The sequence below is a fragment of the Fusarium musae genome, chromosome 6, assembly GCF_019915245.1.
Source record: "Fusarium musae strain F31 chromosome 6, whole genome shotgun sequence".
Classification (NCBI taxonomy): Eukaryota; Fungi; Ascomycota; class Sordariomycetes; order Hypocreales; family Nectriaceae; genus Fusarium; species Fusarium musae.
This window is the reverse complement of record NC_058392.1, coordinates 1,775,191-1,797,439: the sequence shown is the minus strand read 5'-3', so window position 1 is coordinate 1,797,439 and position 22,249 is coordinate 1,775,191. Positions and strand designations below refer to the sequence as shown.

Genomic DNA, 22,249 nt, shown 5'->3' with positions numbered 1-22,249 from the left:
TTATGATTGTCACGTCTCCAGTCAGCAATCACCAACCATATCACCAAAGTCACTTGTGCAGGGTAGCATGAAGCTATAGTCGTGCGATAGTAGTGCGACCTTACACAATAGGCGCCGTGATAGGTCTTTCTATTCGAGGAGATCGACACGAACATCACTAGCAATGCCGAGCTACCTGATGTCACACAAAGACGAGCAGCCCATTCGAAAACTTTGGCACATCACATGATGAGAGGAAGAATGGGAGATTCCACATGGTTCAGGGCCCGACAGCCTGGATGATGCAGGCAACACACACAATTGGGCCTCAAAGTGACCCTCACTGCCTAGACTCCATCGTCTATGCCGTTAGTTGAGTGATTGAAGAGCTATCGCCACCAATCGCTGGGTCAATGGTTGCTGGTTTGACCCCGCAGATCCAGGAACGTTTGAGTCGGACAAGACCTCTCTCTGTGATGGCGAAAAGCAAGGATCGCCCCGCCCCGCTTGGGACCCTTCAATGGCAGAAACAAGACAACCACAGAGAAGCTTAAAGCGAGAAAACACTGCAGTGTATCCCGGCATCTAGGAATCTAGAGCCAGCGATAGGTTGTGTATGTGGGTATTGGTGGTTGGTAGTCAAAGCTAATGGCCAATCAGGCGATGGCACACTATATCGCTCAGCGGTTAGCCATCCAACCAAAGCTCGGAGATGGCCTCGTCACACTTGAGCCCTCACATATCGCCTGCAACCACTCTGTTGCCATCACCAAGGGTATCGAGCTATTCTCAGACGTGTTCTCATGCATTCGGCCGCTATTCGACGACCGCCAGTTGACTGGCGTTGTCTGCTCAGCGACTCAGCGTCCAGCCCTGGATAGCTCAGCGGCTAACGCAGAGTGATAGACGATCATGACCCAGCCCGCTATATACCCCGTTGAGACCGCAAGTTCCCTCTTCCGTGCATGATGTTCTTCTCTAGTGTTTCGTCTCATCGTGTTCAGGAGGTCACATCGCACAAGCTGGCTTCTCCATAAAGAATAAGTGTCTCGCCTTGACCTCGTTTCCCACGATGCTTCTCGAGGGTGCTCGCTACTCACTACAACTCGGTCTGCTTCTGCCTCTGTCAGTCATTACAACAGCTCAGTCCGAGCCTGTTCTATCCTCAATACTCCAAGCCCGGGACACAGATAAGCCTATACCAGGAGGACCAATTGACACAACCTACCTGCCAGCCCAGATTGGTGGTATAATCGGAGCATACGCTGTATCATTGGTGCTGGTCGCCATAACACTGCTTGCCCTATCAAAGAAGCGACGCGAACATATCGCAGCTGGAATTGACGAGGTCGACTTTGAAGTTCGGAAAGATATCGTCAGTCCTGACTTTCCTCCCACAGCTGTACCTACATCTCTGAATATCATCACCGACACCGAATTTGTCAAACCGAGCTTCCAGGACTCGCACGAAGGAAATCCATACATCTATCCATCGCCGGCTTCAAGTATTGGAGCCCCCGGAACTAATCCTTTTGTCGATCCCCGTGTTGTGGCAGTAGACAGACTCATGGCTCAATCTCAGCTTGAAGACATGTACAAGCATGTCCTGGAGCATGAGGATGCAAAGAAGCGAGGAGTAGTTTACGATGTTCCTCTGCCTCCGACTGCTCACCACCAACCACGCCCTTCAGCCTCGGCTTCCGTACTCTCTTTGAAATCTTCGACATCGTCGCCATCGAAGAAGGAGAGGAGCAAGCCAGCAACACTCAACCTTTCTGCTTCCCGCGAGGAGAAGAGCCAATCAAGGACCTCCTCATTTCTCTCAGCACTACGATCGCCAAAGAAGAAGCAGATGAAGGGCATGAGCATCTCATCGCCTCTCATGACCCCCCAATCGGGTGAATTCCCTCGCTATGAAGGACAGGAGATGAGCGCGATTCCTCCCCGACATTATGCTCCGGCTGCTCCTCCTCCGGTCCCCACTAATCAGGTCCCGTATGGTTCACCGGCCCTCCCGCCCAAGGCCCATGCGTCACTGCCGACCCCGGATATCTCGCCCGAGAGTGTTTTGAGCATCGATGAGCGTATCGGAAGTCAACTCCCTTATCCTGGCCATGCCCGTACTGTGTCACATGCACCCAGCGAGCGTGATCCCGAGTCAGCAACTTCGGAACACTCTCAAGCACCACTGGTTGGCCTGCCATCGTCCCCCAAGCCTGGATCAAGGTTCCCATCTCTTCCTGCGTCACCCAAGCCTGGCCAGACATTCCACCGTGCCAACGCACCTTCAGCTGTGCGAACTGGTGGTTCTCTACCGTTGCGTGCCTACGAGCCTGCCATGGTTTCGCCAAACACTATTGCGCAGACTACCAAGCAGACTGTGTTTGAGAGGAAAGGACCACTATCGCCAAGCGGAGCAATGACTCCGCACACAGCTGGTGCAGTGCCTTATTCGCCTTATCAGCCCTTCACGCCATGCATGCCTGTGACACCTTCGCTTGTAACCAGGGAGGATCGGAAGAGAATGAAACGCATGGTACCTAAGACACCGACGTTGGAGATGGTTCAGAGTTCGGATGACGTTTGGTAAACGAAATGATTGGAGTTTATAATTATTTAACGGGGTCTACATTGCATTGTTTCCTTTGATGTCGTTGATATCAAGATATGAGGGGTCTACTTGGTTGGGGTTTACAGTATTTGGCTAGAGCTGGCCCACGGGCTCGCGGGGATCTAGTAACGGCCGCAAGGACCAGAACTTTACTATCTGCATAAAATATTCACCTGTATATCATTTTCTTCTGCCAAATCAAATTTGTTCACGAGTTCTCGCGTTATTTCCAAACGTGTAACGTCACACAACAGACGCGGTGTTTTCCATCTATCGTAACCCAGGCGCTAGCTAATATCTAGTACATATCGACTCTACGATCTCAAGATCTTGAATCGCCAATCGGAACAATTAAGAAGATGTATGTGACGATACTTAAAAAGCAACAAGCGTTAAAACTAGAGGATGACGCAAGGTTGTTGATCGTTTGATCATCGGGATGGATTGGCTAATTGGGGATAGTTAGGAGGGGAGGATTTAATATTGGGATCACGATCATTTGGTGGCGGCGGGGACCATCTTGAGAAGCGAGGATAGTGGCACAGAAGCTGAAAGCTGAGTCCAAGACATGCAAGAATAGCCTGTGCTGTGTAACCCGAACAGATCTTCTGTTCAACGCGGATTGGTAGGGCGCCAAATAGTTCGGTATTTGTATGTAGCTATCCGTCTCACAGTACCTGAGAGGGTTGCACCAGACGGGACATGGCAGATTCGAGGCATTGATATCCATGTTTTTTTTTTTTTTTTTTTTTCTTTCGGATTCTTCACAATGAACTCGTCTTGGCGACCGTTGTAAAGCTATTTAATTGGATATGCGATACTCTCATATTCTCGAGTAACCGTCGCCTGGGTCTGGCCTTTTGCCGGCTGGAATGTAATAATTGAGTTCCTGTGAACCACGGGACGCGAGACTGAGACTCGCGTGGCTAACCCGAGACAACTCGAGTAGCACCACGGTTTATGTTTTGTCTTTCGACAGTGTATGTAGGGGGGGGGGGGGGGGGCGCCTAGGGGCAGAGTTTGACAACGGTGACTGAGATGTCATCATTACGGCTTGACTATGAGGGTATATTCTACTTCTTGAGCCGAATTCTTTTAACGCAATCGAGTTCCCGAGTTCCCCCATTCCAATTTGAACAAACAGAGTTGGCTTGTGCTTGACGGGTTACTGGATTTGTGATTGCGTGCACAGTGCAGACAGCGCCTTAGACCCGAATGCGAGAGGGGTAAACCCCTAACTAAAGTGGACCGTATTCTCGAGATCGCCAATACTGTACGGTTCAAGCCGTAGCGCCGCCTCGCCTGGAGACTCATCCCGTGCCAGTTGCTGGGCTTAGTGCGTACGCCACCAAAAGTCGTCGACGTTCTGCACTGTATTTGGAGTAAACACTTGACTGGTGGATCCCCTGAACTCATCACTCCAGTCTTTTGTACAAAAGACGAGCTTGGCCAAGCGTGGACTTGACTAGGCGTCACTGGGCTGATATCCGGGTTCCATCGTACGATTTTCTGCCCTCTTCTCAAACTGAATTCCTTGCATCCATCGCTCGCCTCCGAATCATCGCCCAAATCGCCTATTCTCTCATCTGCAATTTTAACTGCTACTCGTTGCCAGTCGAACCATAATCGTGAGACTGCGCTGCTCTTCCCTTGTTGTAGAACCCCTGCACTGTCCTTTCTCGCTCATCAACCGTTCGGCAACACCCGTTCAATCATTCGATCTCAGAGCCATTGAGACAGCCCATCGATTCATTCTGTGGTTGCAACACGCCCTCACCACCGATTCTCTCTATCTTACCCACCGATTGATTGCCTTAGCAGAGGCTATAGGCCTGTCGACTGTTGCAGGCTGACCCTCAGCACAGCCTGTAGCTGTAGCGGCAGCTGTCACTCACTGTAGTTGGAGCCATCCACACAGCTGGAGCCATAGTCAGTAGCTGAGGCTATCGCGGCCAAAGTCCACTCCTCGGCCGAGAGACTTCAACTGAACAGGCCACACCCGGAACAGAGGCCAATTCAACCCAACTGGACCGACAACATCGACCCTTGCTCTTAGTATCGTCGGCCAAAGGCCCTCGTCTTCCCGAAAGGAAGGCCTCGCTCGACCACGGCGACTCCTTCGGGGTCACCCCAAGCACTGGGTCTCTCAATCAGGCCATCGCAGCTGCATTGCATGGTGCTGGCCTGTTCCCATCATGCCCGGCTCCCGCTTCTCCGACATGGCCGACCATGATTCTGCCAACAGCCTCTATGGCCTTCAAGATCCGAATCTAGGTGGTTTCGTTGATGATGGCTCGCTCGTGAAATCTGACCCCTCCTCAGCCTCCTTGCCCAACGATTCCTCCCGTCCCCAGACCCAGCAACAATACTACGACGCTGCATGGCACTTCACCGGCACGCCCCCTTACGACTCGTACGACCCCTCTAGCAGCACCGCACCTCCTGCTCAAACTACCTATCAACCTTCTCCTTGGAATCTCGCTTTCGGTCAGGACCAGCAGAACCTTCAACAGCTTCCCATCTCTACCGGCATCGATGGCCTTCCGGTAACCGCTCTCAGCTCCGAATCAATCTACGCCGCTTCAAATCCTTCCCTGCGACAGCCTGGTTTTACCGACAACACCGTTCTTCAACCAGCCCTCATCAGCCATTTGACTCCTGCTTTGCAGGAGAAGCTGCGCAACATCGCCATGCCACCACATCTCCAATACCACTCCCCCAAGAGCGCCTCTAGCCCAGACTCAGCAAATGGCGAACTCAGAAGGGGTATCTTTTCATCACCGGATCCCGCCGATGGATCTTCGAAAGCATCGCGAAAGCGCAAGTCTTCCGCCGACCCTGAGGATGAAGAGGAGGAGGAAGAGGATGGCGATCAACCAGTGAAGAAGACTGCCCATAACATGATTGAGAAGCGATATCGAACCAATCTAAATGACAAGATTGCCGCTTTGAGAGATAGCGTTCCCAGTCTTCGCATCATGTCGAAGAGCGCGCGAGGTGAAGACACGACTGAAGATCGCGAGGAACTCCATGGTCTGACCCCAGCTCATAAGCTGAACAAGGCTACAGTACGCTGTGCTCTTTATAGCGATATAACTCCCGCTAATCATTGGACAGGTTTTGAGTAAGGCGACTGAATACATTCGACACCTTGAGAAGCGTAACAATCGGCTACTCGACGAAAATGGTGCTATGCAAGCCCGAATTGCCGCTTTCGAGAAGCTTTTCATGGCCGGGGCGATGAATGGCGCCATTAGTCCGCTTCAGCAACCACCTACGCCAATACAATATGCACAGGATGCACAGCAGTTTGTCGGGGGCCCGTCGCAGGACGGTAACGCACAGCCAGGAGGAATGATTCAAGTTCCCGATGATATGAAGAGAATCATTTCGCAACAAATGGCTTCTGGTCAACCATATCCTGTACCCCAGCAACAGTTTCGCGGTGGAAATCCCGCGCTCATTCGACAGCAGCAGCTCCAACAGCAACAGCAAATGCAGCAGGGTCGGTGGAATAATGCCGGTCCATACTTTGGTAAATTGATGGTTGGCTCACTCGCCGGCCTGATGATTCTGGAGGCGATGCATGAGGATGAAGTTAGCAATGAAAAGCCTGAAGGTCGTGGTTTGTTCGCCATGCCTATTCAGCTTCTGAAGAGTGCAGCGAGCCGCCTTGACTTGACCGTCGGAGGCTATCATCTACATACTTCACTCCGAATTATTCTCCTACTTGGAACGTTCCTTTGGGTGTTTGTTCCTTCACTATTCACGCGAGATTCACAGAAGTCGAAGAAACCACAAGTCGGGGTTCTTCAGGCAGCCCCATCGCTCGCTTCACCAATTCATGTCCGCCGACAAGCTTGGCTTACTGCTATCCAGACCGTATGGGTCCCTAGCCACAATTTCTTCCTGGAGGCGGCAGCTCTCATCTTGAAGACTCTCAAGCTCAGCCTCCGTAATGCTATTGGAGTTCATGGTTATCAAGCAATCACTGGTTTGACTCAGGAGCAGGAAACAGCTCGTGTCCAGGCATGGAGCATAGCCCTCGACTCGCAGTTGGCTGGCGGCGATGTTGAGATCAACAAGAGCCGTCTCATTCTCACACTCCTCGCTTCCGGCACCCTCCCCGACACTCCTGCTAGACTTATGCTCAAAGCCCTCCATATTCGCGTTCTTCTCTGGGACCTGGGCCAGAACCGACTCCAACTTGGGGCAATCAACCTCATCGCTGCCAAACTTGCCCGCAGCAAGTGGAATGAGGCCCGCCAGCTGAATCGTCTCCTTACCCAACTTCACCGCGAGTCCTCCGAGCAGCATGACGACGGTTTGCCCGAACATCTCGCTCTTTTGGTTGAACAAGACTGCGATGAAGTGCTCAACGACGACGTTATCCAGCGAGCACACAACCTGGCTTTCAATACCGATACTGATTACAACGTTGTGACCCCTATGGATGGCATGGATTCTGTTGTTGACGATACCGCTATTGGATCTCCCCTCGATGCTGTTGCTGCCTGGTGGTCGACCCAATTCCTCCACCGAACTTTGGTCGCCACATTGGAAAAGGATGAAGAGACGCTCAGCACTAAGGCAGAAGATATCGAACTAACCATCAAGGCTGCACCCTTGGGTTCAACCGCGCAGGCTCGGGCAATCGTGGCACGAGCAGTTCTCATTGATAAGGCACGCGGCGCTAACATCGCCTCTGCCTTGCAATCAATGGGCAACGAAAAGGTCGATGCTCTCCTGAGCTCTTCCATTTGTGTCGTTGACTCAAGCTTCCAGGCTTCTACTCCCGATCTCCGACTTGCCCTACGATGCGCCATGGCCATCGCTCACCTCCGACGCGTCGAATGCACTCCTGGGAGTACTCACCAAGGACTCCGTATGATTGAGTCAATCATGGCCCGTGGCAACGCCCCGCAGATGTCTCTTATTGGATGCACCGCAACCCTTGAGCTGATGGAGGAGCTCTACGGGCACAAAGCAGCAGCTGAGACCTTCCAGTCCTCTCTTGAGCGACTATCTGGCGGTCTCCGTCTATGGATGGGCGGATCTCCCGGGGAGAAGTGTGGTGTTGCCTCTGATGTAAGAGAGAAGGTCGTCAGCCGGTGCCTGGCTATCAACAAGAGTATGGTGGGAATTGATTCGGATACCGGCTATGGAAGCCTTGATGAATGCGAAGACGACGGATGTTAGACGACAAGGAGCAATTTCCCCTTTGATTTTTCATTTTTTATAAGCGACATGCACACCGATACACTTTTCCGCCACTCCACTTTGATCACCTCTTCACGATCTATTCTGTTTGTTGCCCTTTCGAGATGACTATCTGTACGAAAACGGTTATTAGATTGGTGGGAAACCCTGGCGCTTATTATTCACGGAGTTTTAACTTGGCAACGGGTAAAAGGACAATCAAACAGTACATGGCGAAGGGCATATTATTTTTAACGGGCTTTCTGATGGACTCAGCATTTGCGGAAGTGTGTTGAAGTGTTTTGACAAACAAAGATATCTCTCCTTATTCTCATTCAAAGCACATTAATATGGCTTCATTCCCTGCTATCGCACGTGGTGATATTTGCTGCCGAGTGGCGTAGTGAGCGGTCAGAATGGTTTAATGAGGACTTCGAAGCGATCTTATGATTGGGTTACCACAGAAGATACAATCAATCGTATGAGTCTTGCCTTGAACAAAGCTGACGTAGGCTCATCATGCTTCTCCATAAGGAGGGGAGGAGACTTTGACTGAGATGGAACTTGCAAATTATAGGTACCAGAGTAACCATGACTCGGGTTAAGAGGTCCCCCAAACAATACCTAGTAGTTTGAAGACACGGAGGATCTCAAGCGACCTGAGGACACTGTGCTAAACCTCACATCCAACGATAAGTGCACGATATCAAATAATTTCGCCGAGAGTTGACTTAGTAGTTACAGCTTCACCAAGACTCGCATCTCTCTGCGTTTTAGAACCTCTTTTCGGACGGGCATCAGATGCAACAGGTAGGAGTATTACGTAAACTCATCAATGGTTTTTGACACTGCGTCTATATTCTTGGCGAAACATACCAGAAATGTATCTGTATTATCACTGATCAAAAGTATCTAACCAAAAACATAACTTATGTAGCCAAACGCCATACCCTAGGTAGTACTTATACCATACTCTGATATACTCAACCTTCAACTCACTCATTCTTTTTATTACCTTAGCACATGGCTGATCTTGTGTAGCTGGGCTGCGCCTTACCGGAAAGATGTTCCTTCCTCCACTTAGACCACTTAGACCACTCAGACCGGGACGTGTATCTAGCTCCTTCCTCAAGACAAAACATACGTCACTTGAAGAGACAAGAAAACGAATACGGGAAGGAGCAATTGCACAAGTTGCTACCCCAACTGAAGTCATTATGTACCACCGTCACAATTAAAGATGCTTGATATAACGACCAGGTCACTGAGTTTCATTCAGCATATCTGGTTGTCATAATCCGCATCATCAAAATACAGTTTTAATGAGCCTGTGAATTGATAGCGTCCTGGCCTTCTAACTTACCTAACTGCTCCTGCCCCTGAGATGGAGTTTATGGAAGTTTATGGAGAGTTGGAAGCAGAAAGAGCCATGAACGCCTCGCAATCTGCTGTGGCTGCTTTGTTTGGGATTCCCGTCCTGAATGCGTCTACCTAGCAAAAGGAGCCCTGCCCCAGATGCTGAGACACCAGACATGGGAGAGGAGAGGGAAAGCGCTCCCCGACCACCACCACACCTACGTCGCTCAAGAAGGTCAAATCGCCGAAGTTGATGCCGAGAAGGTAGCAACTGCGCCTGGTTGGATGATCATGTTCAAGGTGCCTCAGTAGAGGAAGCGTCTTATGCTTGGAACTCTAGTTCAAGTTTTTACCCAATTCATTGGTATGACTCCTTTATATTGAGAGCCATCTGTGTCAAGAGCACGAGTTGACATTAATCCTAGGAATCAACGTCATGGGGTAAGCTTTTAATCTATTCCTCGAAACCAGAAGTCACTTTACAAGTGTTTAATACACTCACTAACATATGTACATAGTTACTACCAAACCATCATGTACGAGAAGCTTGGAATTACTGGAAAGACAAATCTTCTGGTTGCAGGCATGCACAACTGCACCGGCCCTCTTGCGAGTAAGTTGGACATCTTATTTCCTTTAACAGCTTTTCTGTTCGTAGACTAATAGTTTTGAGATCTGTTTTTCATCACCTTCATCTCTGATAGGATCGGCCGAAAGAGGCCTCTGATCTATGGTATTATTGCCATCACCATTGCTCTAATCCTAGAGAGTGCGGTCAACTCTCAGAACGTCGATGGCACACACCGTGGCCTCAGTATTGCCGGGGTTGCCTTCTTATTCTGTGTCACAATCATATTCTCGTTGTCGTTTGGCCCTGTTTCCTGGACGTACATGTCTGAGGTTATGCCATATCAAATCCGAGGAAAGGGTTGTGCATTCGCCACGGGTATCGGTAACTGGCTTGTGAGCACTTTCTGGAATTAAGTCAGTCCCTTTGCCCTCGACGAGCTTGGCTGGAAGTTCTACTTCCTCTTCGTTGGTAAGTAAACACTACGGGGCTTTTCTTTAGTCAATTAACTTAGACCAACAGCTTTCAATCTTGTCATCACACTACCCACCCTTATCTTTGCCTTTCGAGAAACAAAGGGCCTATCCCTTGAGGAAATTGATCTCATGTTTGGTGATCGGGCTCTCGGGAACCTTCCTGCAGATATTGAGAAGGACGGAGGTGTCATTGCTGTGACTAACACCCATGATGAGAGACCTCACCAGGATCTTTGAGGAGAGGGCTATGATCGCGACCAGCTCTTCAGGGCTTGTTCTCTAACCTCCTCAGCTTGGGCCTTAATATTATGTTGAAGAGGTGGCCTGCAGAAGACCGGCGGATGTGGGCAATGATTGTAAAATGGATATTATATATAGAGTGGCATATTCATACTAATCCATATGCAACGTTTGCCGCCAATCCGACATAATGGAAAAGTTTAGGTAGATTTTGCCTAAACTTAGGAGGCTCTTTGATGAGTTTATCATCCGGTTCTTTCGCCATCAAACTGATGGGATAATAAGGAGACCATGCGCTTGATGTTGAACTTGACGTAACATAAAAAGAGGTATTTATATATGCTCTACATAGCATAACTCATAGTGTCCCAAACCAAACCGTTCCGGTATATCCCCAACGCCGAACCATGATATCTTAAGCTTGTTTATGCTCTATGTTTCTTTTTCTCTACCATTCCGGTGCACCGCCGCCACAACCATTCGCTGCCATCATGAGGTCAAGTGGCTTAGTAGTCATCTTAGCACCACCAGTGGGCTTGACATATGGCTTCTTTCCTCTCAATCCAACAAACTTGATCTTGCTGTCAAGCTTAGCGAGAGGCGCCTCACCAGCCTCGCCCTTCTTGACCATCCACTTCTTTGTGCCCAAAGCAGCATCAAGCTCCTCCACAGGGGGAAGCTTGAGGTACAACATACCGTCGGCTCGAGCCTCGGTAGGGAATGTGGCGATGGAGAGAGACTCGTCTGTCTTGCAAGCACCGTTGCCGAGGTCAAAGTTGCGCTTGTGGTGAGGACATGAGACCCAGGGTGAAGCACCATCCTTATCATCACTCGCCACAGCCTTGTTGGGCTCTTGGCCGATGAGACCGTCGGAGAGGATGAATGCACGCTTGTGAGGACACATCTGTTGAGTAGCGTAGTAGACGCCCTTGATGCGCCAGATGGCGAGCTGCGTGTCACCACGCTTGATAGTGGCGGAGATACCGTTTGGCAACTCGTCAGCACCGTCAAAGTATGAAGATTCGATGATGGGTTCCCAAGAAGTCATGGACCACTTGTCCTTGAGACCCGAGAAGTTGTCTGTAGCTGCAGCGTCCGCGGGCCAGAAAGCTGGTCGCTTCTGACCACGGTCATCTTCAAGCTCCATGTTGCGTGTTGTGTCGTTTGTGTTGGCGAACTGCTTGAACTTGGCAGCGATGGCAGGGCTCTTGATAGCTTCAGCCCACTCATCGAAGAAGCTGTCGACAAGTTCTTCCATCTGCGCCTCGAGCGAGGCATTGATGCCGAGCTTGTCCTCGAGGATGACCTCTTGGAGGTACTTGATACCACCGGGGAGGTTCTCGATCCAGCGGGCTGTTCGCTGAAGCTTGTCGGCTGTACGCATGTAGAACATGAGATATCGGTCGAGGATTGTCACGACATCAGCTGGGGGCACATCCTTGGCTAGAAGCTCGGCATGGCGAGGGTTCGCACCACCGTTACCGCCGACGAAGATGTTCCAGCCCTTCTCTGTGGCAATCAAACCGAAACTGATTCAATGTTAGCAGACAGAACAATTAAACGATGAGGGGAAAAACATACTCTTTGCCTTGAGCTTCAGCACACTCTCGCACACAACCACTCACACCACCCTTGATCTTATGAGGGGCTCGAATACTCTTGTATCGCTCCTCCAGACGAACGGCCATACCGACACTGTCACTCAGACCGAATCGACACCATGTAGAACCAACGCAACTCTTGACGGTTCGCAGAGACTTGGCATAAGCGTGACCAGACTCCATACCACCAGCAACAAGCTGGCCCCAGATATCGAGAAGATCCTGCTTCTGGGCACCAAACAAGTCGATACGCTGACCACCTGTGATCTTTGTGTAGAGGTTGTACTTCTGGGCAACCTCGCCGATGACCACAAGCTTGTCAGGAGTAATCTCACCACCGGATACACGGGGGACGACAGAGTAGGTACCGTCTCGCTGGATGTTACCTAAGAAGCGATCATTGGTCTCCTGGAGACCGTGGGTGGTCTTGTCCATAACGTGCCTGTTCCACAGCGAAGCCATGATGCTCGCTACCACAGGCTTGCACAGCTCACAACCAAGAGCCTCCTTGTCGTTTCCAGCCTCGCGCATCACTTCACCCATGTTCTTGAGGCGCTTGACCATGATGATGTTGAACAGGTCAGCTCGAGAGTGGTTGAAGTGTGAGCAGACGTAGTTGGTGACCTCCTGGCCCATAGAAGCCATTGTCTTGTTGAAGATGGTGGTGATGAGAGGAACACAACCTCCACAGCCGGTGCCGGCTTTTGTGCACTTCTTGATACTGGCAACGTCCTTGCAAGTGCCATCCTTGACAACCTTGACAATATCGCCCTTTGTGACGTTGTGGCACGAGCACACCTGAGCATCGTCGTCAAGATCATCAGTATCCTCACCGCCGTCCTTCTTGGCGCCGAGAATGAGTTCACTGGGAGAAATCTCAAGCTCCTTCTGCGCCTTGACCATTGGTAGAAGCTTGACGTAGTCACAGACGTCGCCAATCATCATACCACCGAGGAGATACTTTCCATCTTTAGTAAAGATGTACTTCTTGTACACATTCGAGAAGGGGTCTTTGTATGTAAGAGCTTGTACAGATTTGGGCTCTTTAGCGTCACCATTGACGAGTGTCCTGGCGTATTTGGGAGGAAGCGTCACAGGACCATCACGATCAGCGAAGCAGTCACCGAAACTAGCGACGTTGACTCCGAGGAGCTTGAGTTTTGTGCTCATATCGGGGGTCTTGAAGGTCTGGGGGCTGTGAAGCTTGGCTTGCGTGAGGTTGAAAGCGACGACTTCGGCCATGGCCACACCAGGAGCGATAAGACCGTAAGCCATACCACGCCAGCTAGCACACTCTCCAATGGCGTAGATATCGGGCATACTCGTTCTCAAGTCATCGTTGACAACGATACCACCGCGCTGTCCAACCTCGAGGTTGGCGCTTCTAGCGAGGTCATCTCTTGGCTTGACACCAACAGCGAAGCATAGTGTCGAGCAGCTGATCTCTGAGCCATCGTCAAAGATAACTCCAGTGAGGTTGTTGTTCTCATCAGTCTTCATGCTCGATACGCCCTTGCCGAGATTGAGGTTCACACCAAGCTGCGAGACCTGATCCGCTACCATCTTACCACCAGTCTCGTCGACCTGTCTTGTGAGAACCCACTGAGCCTTTTCAATGACATCGACTCTGTTAAAGGTCTCAAGATCGAGCATGGCCTTTGCCGCCTCAAGACCGAGAAGACCACCACCAACGACAGCTCCATTGGTGCCCTTCTTGTCGGTGGAGAACTTGATAAGCCTGTTCAAGTCTTCGATTGTGCGGTAGACGAAAACACCATTTGCGTCCCAGCCCTTGAGCATACGGGGAAGAATAGCGTCTGAACCGGTGGCGAGGACGAGGATGTCGTAGGGGTAGCTCTCGCCGTTTGCGCACTCGATGAATTTATCCTCGGTGTTGATGTGTGTGGCTTTTGTGTTGATGTGGCAGTTTAATGAGCTTCCAGCTTCTGTGTACTGTAGGTTGTCAGTGTCTTGGAATGCAGTTCTGGTTCAGGTTGAACATACCCATTCTGCTGGGTTCATGTATAGTTCTTCGACCTTTCGGTGCTCGAAGAATGTTGTGAGTCCTACTCGGTTGTAGGCGAGATATGGTTCTTCTCCAACGACTGTGATTGCATATTCTTTTGATTTGGCGTCATACTTGAGCAGCTTTTCTCTGTACTATTGTCAGATTACGGTAGGCAACTAGTCAAATAGTGTTGAATTGACTTACATGAAAGCAATGCCCACCATACCCAGGCCAACGACCACCACACGTTTTTGTGCTGTTGCAGCCATTTTGATAAGTCAATATTAAAACAAGTATACTTGGGAGAGAAACCCAAAAGATAGAAGGGAATACCATGGTCCGTCATGGTTATAAGTGAATATCAGAGCCTGTTACAAAAAGAGGGTCTTCTGTACCTCAAGACCACAAACTATGGACCCCCCTCTGATGTTTCTCCCATCTCCCTATCTAGAACGTACATCTCCGGGATAGTCCAGCTCGTGCTAAGCATTTCCGCCGTTGGTCCATAGAACGTGAGCGCATTTGCAGTTCTCGGCCAGGGCTGATCTCTGATAAGGAGACAGCGCGCTGTGGCTGAGGGACCAATCAGCGACTGCGCCCGCACGGTAGAGGCGTTTTGGCCTCCGCGGAGAAGCAATATTCTCACCAAGGGCTCGTACGTCGCAACACACCACGACAGAGCATGATATGAGGTCTCGAGGTGATTCTCATATTAAATCGCATCCGGTTTCTGGCGAAATATTATGCTCCAACTCGTAGTTTCACCGTCCGGTCAAGGCTTTTGTGGGTTGTTGACTAATCTGAGTCTCGGTGAAGGATGAAGCCATCTCGAATACCGCCTAATAACAACTCAGTATACAATTGTCACTGCTCTTTCTTGGCCTTATCTTGGTCGTATCTTGGAAAGATATCCTCAAGTCCTGGATAGGGAATGATATTGTCGAGAGTCGCTCAATTAGATTCCTCACTCAGATCCGGGTATTAGATTCCCTCGAGCTATTTTTGTGTGTTGTATCGATCGGGAATATTCACTGCCTTAACTAGTTCCCGTATCAACCTTTCTCCTCGGAGTGAGCCTCCTTATCAATGCCAGCATAGATAAGCCTCAATATCAACCTCTTCTGCTTTGCAACACAGCGACTCTAACTGGGCCATACCTACAGTTCCCCCACAAAGATAACACCGTAGCTCAATGTCGCGGAGATTCAATTGTCAAGCATTCTCCACGGAATAGTCAACAAGAACACGCAGTGACTCTGGGGGGGGGCAAGTCCGTTCTGTGGAGTCTCGGAGAGGAATCCCTGAGGCGAAGAGAGGCCAAGTTTGGTGTTCGTGTCGTGTCGTACGAATGCAGATGATGTGATTTCAAACACGAGTTCAACCTTTGTTCTGGTACAGACTAAAAAAAAACTTTTATTGACTCCATAGATCTTCATCCCATGGTTCGATAAGGTAGCAAGGGTAAAAAAGAATGGGATACTAAATAAAGTCTGAAGGCCTAGAATTGCATTTGCATTGCTGTAGACGGCTTCGGCCGATCGGTTGAACCTATCACACGTGTTTAGCTTTAGCCTGACGGGTACCTTAGCTGTAGAGCCCCTCCCACGTCATCGTCTCAGCCCCTCCAGTCTTCAACACCACAACAAACATCACCAACCTATCAAGACAATGGCGACTGCAACCGAATCATCCTTCACATTCCCCCGAGAATACCACTTCCCCGCCTTCTTCACTCGCCAAACTAATCTCACTACGCTCCATGCTCAGCGCAACAAATGGTCCGATCTCATCCTCGCCTACGCGCGACATAACCGTGTCTTCCGCCTATCGCTTTCCGAAGCAGCAGATTCAGATCTGTTTGTAAACCGAAAACTCGATCGAAGGCTACAGTTCGACGATATTCGTGATGTGATTTCTTATATGCACACAGATGGGCGTGTAGAATACGTCGGAGGCAAAACAACAGGAGATGTTGTGTTTCTATATTGGCGAAAGCCTGAAGAGTGGGCAGAGCTTGTAGAGAACTACGTCGAAGAGACGGGACAAAAGGGCAGTGTTCTTACAGTCTATGAACTTGTCGAAGGAGATGGTACAAAAGGAAGTGGTAATTTCAGTCAGGCAAGCCGGTGTTGAAGACCCTATAACTGATCTTCACAGATATTCACGGCATGGACACTGATGTCCTTCTCAAAGCTCTAAACATCCTCGTCAAACGAAACAAAGCCCAAATATTCGGCCAGGACGACTCGTTAGGCGTCAAGTTCTTCTAAGTACTGAACCATACATACTCATCTCTACATAAAGCACATGCGACTTTTCCATCACAGCACGCGCACCAATATGAACCGAATATGGACTCCAACATCGCTGCCGATGTTAAACCTTCCTGAACGCCATATCAAGCAACAGTCAGAGAAATGACTACTGGGAATTTCCGTAAAACTTCTCCGCCAAAAACTTGTCATCAAACCGCACCTGTTGAGCCATTGCGACATCGAGCAACCAGTCAGGTGCAACAATGCGAGGCTCCATGTTGCCATTGTACGCCATATCACGGAATTTCTCCCAAAGCGGCTTCTCGTCGGGTTTTCCGCTACTTAATAGGTAGACCGGCTCGGGTGGCGCGTTACCCTCCTCCTCTGCCTTTGTTGGTCGAATTGTCGTCCCGCTCCGAGCCCGGTAGATCTTGAAGATCGCCCCATTGGCCTCGGCGATCGCTTTGTAGCTCTCCGCACCATTGCGGATCTTTTCCGTGCAATAGATGGGAACACCAACAAGAAGTTTGCCTCTATTTGCCTTGGCACGAGCGACGGATGTCTCAAGGATAATGTTGTGCCTCTTCTCAGCTGCGTTGTCTTTGAGAATGAAATCCTCAACATGGAGAAGGGTGCCCTTGTCTAAAGACTGGTCAATGAAAGTTGACGAGATGACTGTTGGACCGCGTGCAAGCGCGCATAGGAATTTGACAGTGCGGACAACACTAGGGGCTGCCAAATAGTCGCACGGCTGACCCTCTTGCACAATCTGTATGCCCATGTCCCGGAGTTTTCTCTGTCGTCTGGTTAGAATAGATTCAAACAAATGGCTCGCGCTTACGTACTCGATCCTGATCTTCCTTACTCTTATCTCCTACCCAGCGAGTGAATCCAGTCAAGACAACACGCATCTTAACGTCTGGAAGTGACGGCTTGGTCTTTTTGGTTGGCCGCTTCGCTAACGCGTCGGCATCCTCATCTTCATGCTTCTCCTCTTGTTTGGTTTTGGTGTTAGTCTTTTCGGCCTGGTCGGCAGCTCGCTTTCCCCCCCAGATTGCATTGCCTCCCTTGGCATGTCTCTTCTTCTCCTTTTCGTAAAGCGCGATATCGTCGCTCAAGCCATGCAGCCGTTCCTGGGCTTTCGCTTTGGCGCTGCGACTCCCTGTGGAAGCCACCGACGGCGTCTCGTTCTCCTTCCCAGCACGGCGTGGACGAATTGGAGTTGCATCTCCGATAATTCTGGTCTTCTTTCTGGACTTCTCGCTTGTTCCTCCGTTAGAATCTTCCATCTCGACGTCCTCGTTACCAGCCTGGCCAATAACAACACCCTCTGCTGGCCCTCGTGCATATGCGTTCTCCTCTGCAGCTTCCAGGATTGCTCGCTTCCTCTTGGCTCGTGGTGAGAGCTTGGCTGGCCCCCCGGGGTAGTACTTTTCGCGCAGTTTTGGCTCATCAAAAAACGTTTGCCCGATTATCTCGCCCAGGTTAGTGCGCGGAGGGAAATGATTATACTTCTTGATGTTGATGGGCGTAATTTCGCACTTGGCATAGCTCTCCTCGATCCAGAGATGGTTAACCACGGCAATCCCCCATTCAGGAGCAGCCTTGCATTTCTCGCTAGAGTCTCTAGCAGTGATCAAATGCGTATTCTCGGCTCTCATCGTTCTGGTAAACTCGGCTCCAGAAGCTTTGATCAGGTTCTCCAGGTAAATTCTTGCTTCACCACCGTAATTTGATACTGTGATACGTAGACCCTTGAATCCTTCTATACCATCCTTGGGGATCGGATAGTGTAGCAGTCGACGGAGCGGCGATGTCCACTCGTTGTGGACAATAAGCCAGTAAAGCCAGGCCAGATTTCCGACTTCTTTGTACGCTTGCGACGCCTGAACATATTCAGGACCATCGCGGTATTGGCAGATGAGCATGTCGCAATCCTCGACCTTATCCACGAGCTTTCCGCCCCCTCTGATGATAATTTCTCTGACCACCTTTGACAGTCGTTCGGTAATAGTCAGATCCCCGGACAGCAATACATTACGGTCCTGGAAGATAGTGACCGGTGGGCGAACAACCTCACCATCAGAAGGCAAGGGTAAAGGGAGGTAATTCGGCGTTGGCGATGTCGCACCCGCGAGGTTTTCGTTGGAGGGTATTTTGAGCTCGTCCGAGGAAGTCTTCTTAAGAATTTCGGGATCGGGCAGTAGATAGGGACCTTCATCGATACGTTTCCCAAGTTTGAAGCAATCATCGAACCTGAAGATTGTCAGCGGCCAACATCACAAGCCCTCTGCGCTAGACATACCAGTGTGGCAACACAACTTTGCCTTTCCATCCCTTTTGTAGGGCAACCTGGACCTTAGGATGATCCATCGATAGGGCGCAAATATGTGTGGTTAACTTGGAGGCATCTTTTGTTTCTTGTCCACCCAAAGCCATTGTAGCACCAGCAATACTCTCCTTGTCGGTCTCTGGCAGATCCGCGCAAGTCACCACCACCTCAGAAAAGATCATTCTCGGATCAGGCGAAAAAGGCCTAATTTGAGCCTGCTTCCTGCGAGCTATTGAGAAGGTGATCCATTGAGTCGTCACTACAGGGATCATGTGAGCCTGTGCCTCAATGAACTGAGGGAAATCGATCGTGTTGGAGATGATGTGGGTGACTTTCTCGATGGGTAATGAACCGTCGCGACGAGGTTCGCATATTTGTGCACCATTTTCTTCTAAAATAGTTGATAGCTAGGGGTTGTCAGTAATGATAATTGAGTTTGGCAGCTTCAGTACCTCTCCGATCAGTTTGGGAGTTAGTAAATTGCTGGCGACGAACGCGATGGCGCATTCAGCAAATGTGTCGGAGGGGGCCATGTCGCGTGTTGAGGGCAAAAAGTTAGGATGAAGGAGAACAAAACAAGGGTACAGAACCGTGGTTATGACATCAAGCAAAAAATAAACCTAAGCTCAAGAGATCAACAACAACGGGAAGATATTAGGTAGGAGGAGAAGAAACCGTGGGGTGCCTAGAAGCTATTGTGAAGCTGCAGACGCGCCGACCACTCAACGCGAGAGTTTGACGCGTGCACGTGACCATAATGTCCACACAAATGGCCTTCAGTTGGGAGGGCGGGGGGTCAACGATGAAACTGGTACACAAGGGTACCAAACACCAGGCCTAAGAAAATCGGTTATTATGAGAGCAGATCTCTTGATATGACTATTGCACAAGACTGGAGAGTCACACTTTGGTATCAAAGGCTATCATGGGCAGTTCCAAGGGACACGTATGTCTAAGGGCTGTATTAATATAGTATCGACATCTCCCTCCCAAGTTCATCATCCAAATATATATTCTCCATAAGAATTCATCCCAATATATTTTCATCTCAAAAACCAAAACGCCCAGCACCGATGCAATGCTATAATCTGTCATCAAAATGGCGTATACCTGTTCCTGTTCCTTTTCTTTAGCAAACCACGCCCAATGGCCCCTCTACGACCTCCTCCAAAGAGGCCAAAGCCACTGCTGCTCCCATCAGGGAGCTCTCCTTTGCTGACACAAGCTTGATTGTTCTGTTTCCAGACTTTTCCGTCTTGTCGGCCGCTACCAGGTCATTCAGATATGACTGGCAACTGTCAAGATAGCCAGGGTAGCTCTCAATAACGCCACCGTTGTAGGCTACTGTCGTCTCGGCCAGATCACGGTCTGCTTCCGCGCTGTCTCGCTCAGATGATCCAGGTGATAGTGTGGAAACGAACGTGTTCTGACTGTCGATGCGCAAGTTCCAGAAAGCATGTACTCCAGCGGCAGCAAGCGCACTTGAGCGCTTGGAGATCAAACTGGCTAGCTGCTTGAGGAATAATAGATCAGCAGCTGTGTGGGTTTGGCTCGATGGGTGGCGAGAGGAAAATTGCTTGCGCGCCTCTTCGGCATCAGAGCTCGTATCCCTATGATCATTAGCATGCTGAAGCTGGATAATCATGAGTCTGAAACTTACCCCTCAATGATAGAAAGTGTCTCGGTTGAGAATGAGTAAGGTTTCTCCAGGGACACAGGAACAACACCTCCAAAAACCCCAGTTGACTCGATCGCCTCAACAAGCGCCAATCTACAAATCTCGCCCAGATAGAACCCGCTGACCATGTGCTCTAAAGGCTGAAACTCAGGTCGGGAGTGGTTCGCCAATAATTGCCGATCCCACCTTGTCAAGGGCAAGATATCACGTCCCATCATGCTGATCTCGCTGTTGATGATGACATGTGTCGCTTTCTCGAACCATTGCGGAGGACGCTCGCCAAATTTGACACGTCCGATGGCGGACACAGGAAGATAGGCAGCAAGGTTGACGCCAGTACCAAGGATGAGACCGAACCTTGTTGTGGGGTGGTTATACGACTCCGATAGTAAGCATGCACTGGAGTCGTTGACGATAGCGCGAAGTTCTACGTTGAGACCGCGGTTTAAGCAGGCTGTTCGTACGATCTCTCCAAGATCTTGACCTAACAACCCATTGCACGCAGCGAAGCCCTTGCCCATCCCTTGCAACTTGCCACCTGCTAGTGATGTTTGCCTAACGAATATTAGCTCTGGGCGATAGGGTGGGTGGAATAAGCATACTCAATGGGAAAGCTCCATGCCATTGACATAGGCAAAGGTCCATCAGATCTATCTTGCTGCTCTAGCTCTGCTGATAGAGTTTCAAGTATTCTCTCGGCCATCCAGTCAAAGAACAACCTGCCTTCTAGGGCTTTGATCTCAGGTGTGATACGGAAGTTCCTCATGCTCACGATCCTGCTCTGCTCTCCGATATTGGACACGCGACCACACAGTTCCACCAATGCTACTCTGAGGGTCGAACCACCAACATCCAATGCCACAAAGCGGCCAACCTCTGTACCTCTTGGTAGCTGATGACTGTATGACGGTAGCATACACTCCATATCAGTTTCTAGTCGCTCTAGGAGTTGTTTTCGTAGGTTGTTGGATAGTTCTTGCAGGCCATCTTGACTGACAGGGTCGAGGAATAGAGCCTCTGCCTCTTTGAGAAAGTCCTGGGTAGATTTGCGCGGCGTATTGGCGGCGACTCTCGTCTTTGTGTTTGTCTCAAGTCCCAGAGAGCTGCCCCAGTAAGCCAAGAGTGACTGGACTAGTGATTTCCCCCGAAGGAGGCTCTTGATGATGGCAGCCAAGAGTGTCTTTTGAAAAGTCGCTGACATGATGGTAACGAGTGATTATGGAAAATAGAAACGAAGGGGGAAAGGAAACAAGGTTTGAGTCATGGACGCGGCAGAATGTAAATAGTCCAAGAGAATGCGAAAGGAAGAGGTTGAAGCAACCGCCTTCGAAGGAATAGATGAGATGGGATGGGATGGGGTGAGGGTGAGAATCTTACGCCCCGATGGATTGACCAACTGCTACTACTACTACTAGCAGGTGGAGAGTGTCTGATGGACAGGCACAGGTTCCTGGATGGGTAGCTCAGACGAGGGGAGATCTGAAGGAAACAACACGAAGATGGAGATGGAGATGGGGATGGGCCACCTCTGATGGGACATGCCAGGAGTAGAAGGGATCAAAGCATGAGAAGGGACGGATAGAGCGGAGCAGACGACAACAGAGTCCCGCAGAGAGGAAGCAGAAGAGAGTCGACGTTGCAAGGGGAAGAAGTCGGTCTGGTCGAATTCAGTTTCCGTGCAGTTCACGCTGTGTCATGGAAGTAGAGGGAGAGCAAGAGCGCAGATGAATGCAAGTGGTAATTGGTAGTAGTAATGTATCATATCGCCTCCAATTCGTCCATGAGATCAAAACCAACGTCGCACAGCGAAAGCGCCCGCTCACGCACCCGCTCTCTCACAGTCACAGGCGACACGCGACAACCGCCACAGCGATGGGAGCCAGCAAATTAGTGAGCAGAAGCGCCTGTAACTGTAATTGTCATTGTAGGTGGCCGTTGGCCTCTGT

The 22,249-nt window shown here is 50.1% G+C and overlaps 7 protein-coding genes across 7 annotated transcripts; 4 read left to right on the top strand and 3 right to left on the bottom strand.

The window, feature by feature from the left end:
* Positions 1-1,051: 1,051 nt before the first annotated feature.
* On the top strand, positions 1,052-2,569 carry J7337_008417 (uncharacterized protein; the record flags this gene model as incomplete). Its single annotated transcript, XM_044826036.1, has 1 exon — positions 1,052-2,569. One exon carries the CDS (start codon positions 1,052-1,054, stop codon positions 2,567-2,569), a length of 1,518 nt encoding a protein of 505 aa, XP_044678953.1.
* Positions 2,570-4,785: 2,216 nt separating this feature from the next.
* J7337_008416 (uncharacterized protein) lies at positions 4,786-7,789 on the top strand (the record flags this gene model as incomplete). Its single annotated transcript, XM_044826035.1, has 2 exons — positions 4,786-5,658; positions 5,708-7,789. 2 exons carry the CDS (start codon positions 4,786-4,788, stop codon positions 7,787-7,789), a joined length of 2,955 nt encoding a protein of 984 aa, XP_044678952.1.
* Positions 7,790-9,581: 1,792 nt separating this feature from the next.
* J7337_008415 (uncharacterized protein) lies at positions 9,582-10,426 on the top strand (the record flags this gene model as incomplete). Its single annotated transcript, XM_044826034.1, has 5 exons — positions 9,582-9,586; positions 9,664-9,758; positions 9,819-10,097; positions 10,131-10,184; positions 10,236-10,426. The coding sequence occupies 5 exons, from the start codon at positions 9,582-9,584 to the stop codon at positions 10,424-10,426; spliced, it is 624 nt and encodes a 207-aa protein (XP_044678951.1).
* A 451-nt stretch (positions 10,427-10,877) lies between these two features.
* J7337_008414 (uncharacterized protein) lies at positions 10,878-14,307 on the bottom strand (the record flags this gene model as incomplete). The annotated part of the gene is made up of 4 exons (XM_044826033.1): positions 10,878-11,958; positions 12,011-13,983; positions 14,035-14,185; positions 14,243-14,307. 4 exons carry the CDS (start codon positions 14,305-14,307, stop codon positions 10,878-10,880), a joined length of 3,270 nt encoding a protein of 1,089 aa, XP_044678950.1.
* A 1,399-nt stretch (positions 14,308-15,706) lies between these two features.
* On the top strand, positions 15,707-16,308 carry J7337_008413 (uncharacterized protein; the record flags this gene model as incomplete). Its single annotated transcript, XM_044826032.1, has 2 exons — positions 15,707-16,142; positions 16,196-16,308. The coding sequence occupies 2 exons, from the start codon at positions 15,707-15,709 to the stop codon at positions 16,306-16,308; spliced, it is 549 nt and encodes a 182-aa protein (XP_044678949.1).
* Positions 16,309-16,459: 151 nt separating this feature from the next.
* On the bottom strand, positions 16,460-19,158 carry J7337_008412 (uncharacterized protein; the record flags this gene model as incomplete). The annotated part of the gene is made up of 4 exons (XM_044826031.1): positions 16,460-17,089; positions 17,139-18,549; positions 18,599-19,032; positions 19,078-19,158. The coding sequence occupies 4 exons, from the start codon at positions 19,156-19,158 to the stop codon at positions 16,460-16,462; spliced, it is 2,556 nt and encodes an 851-aa protein (XP_044678948.1).
* A 596-nt stretch (positions 19,159-19,754) lies between these two features.
* Positions 19,755-21,504, bottom strand: J7337_008411 (uncharacterized protein; the record flags this gene model as incomplete). Its single annotated transcript, XM_044826030.1, has 3 exons — positions 19,755-20,235; positions 20,286-20,858; positions 20,906-21,504. The coding sequence occupies 3 exons, from the start codon at positions 21,502-21,504 to the stop codon at positions 19,755-19,757; spliced, it is 1,653 nt and encodes a 550-aa protein (XP_044678947.1).
* Positions 21,505-22,249: the final 745 nt, after the last annotated feature.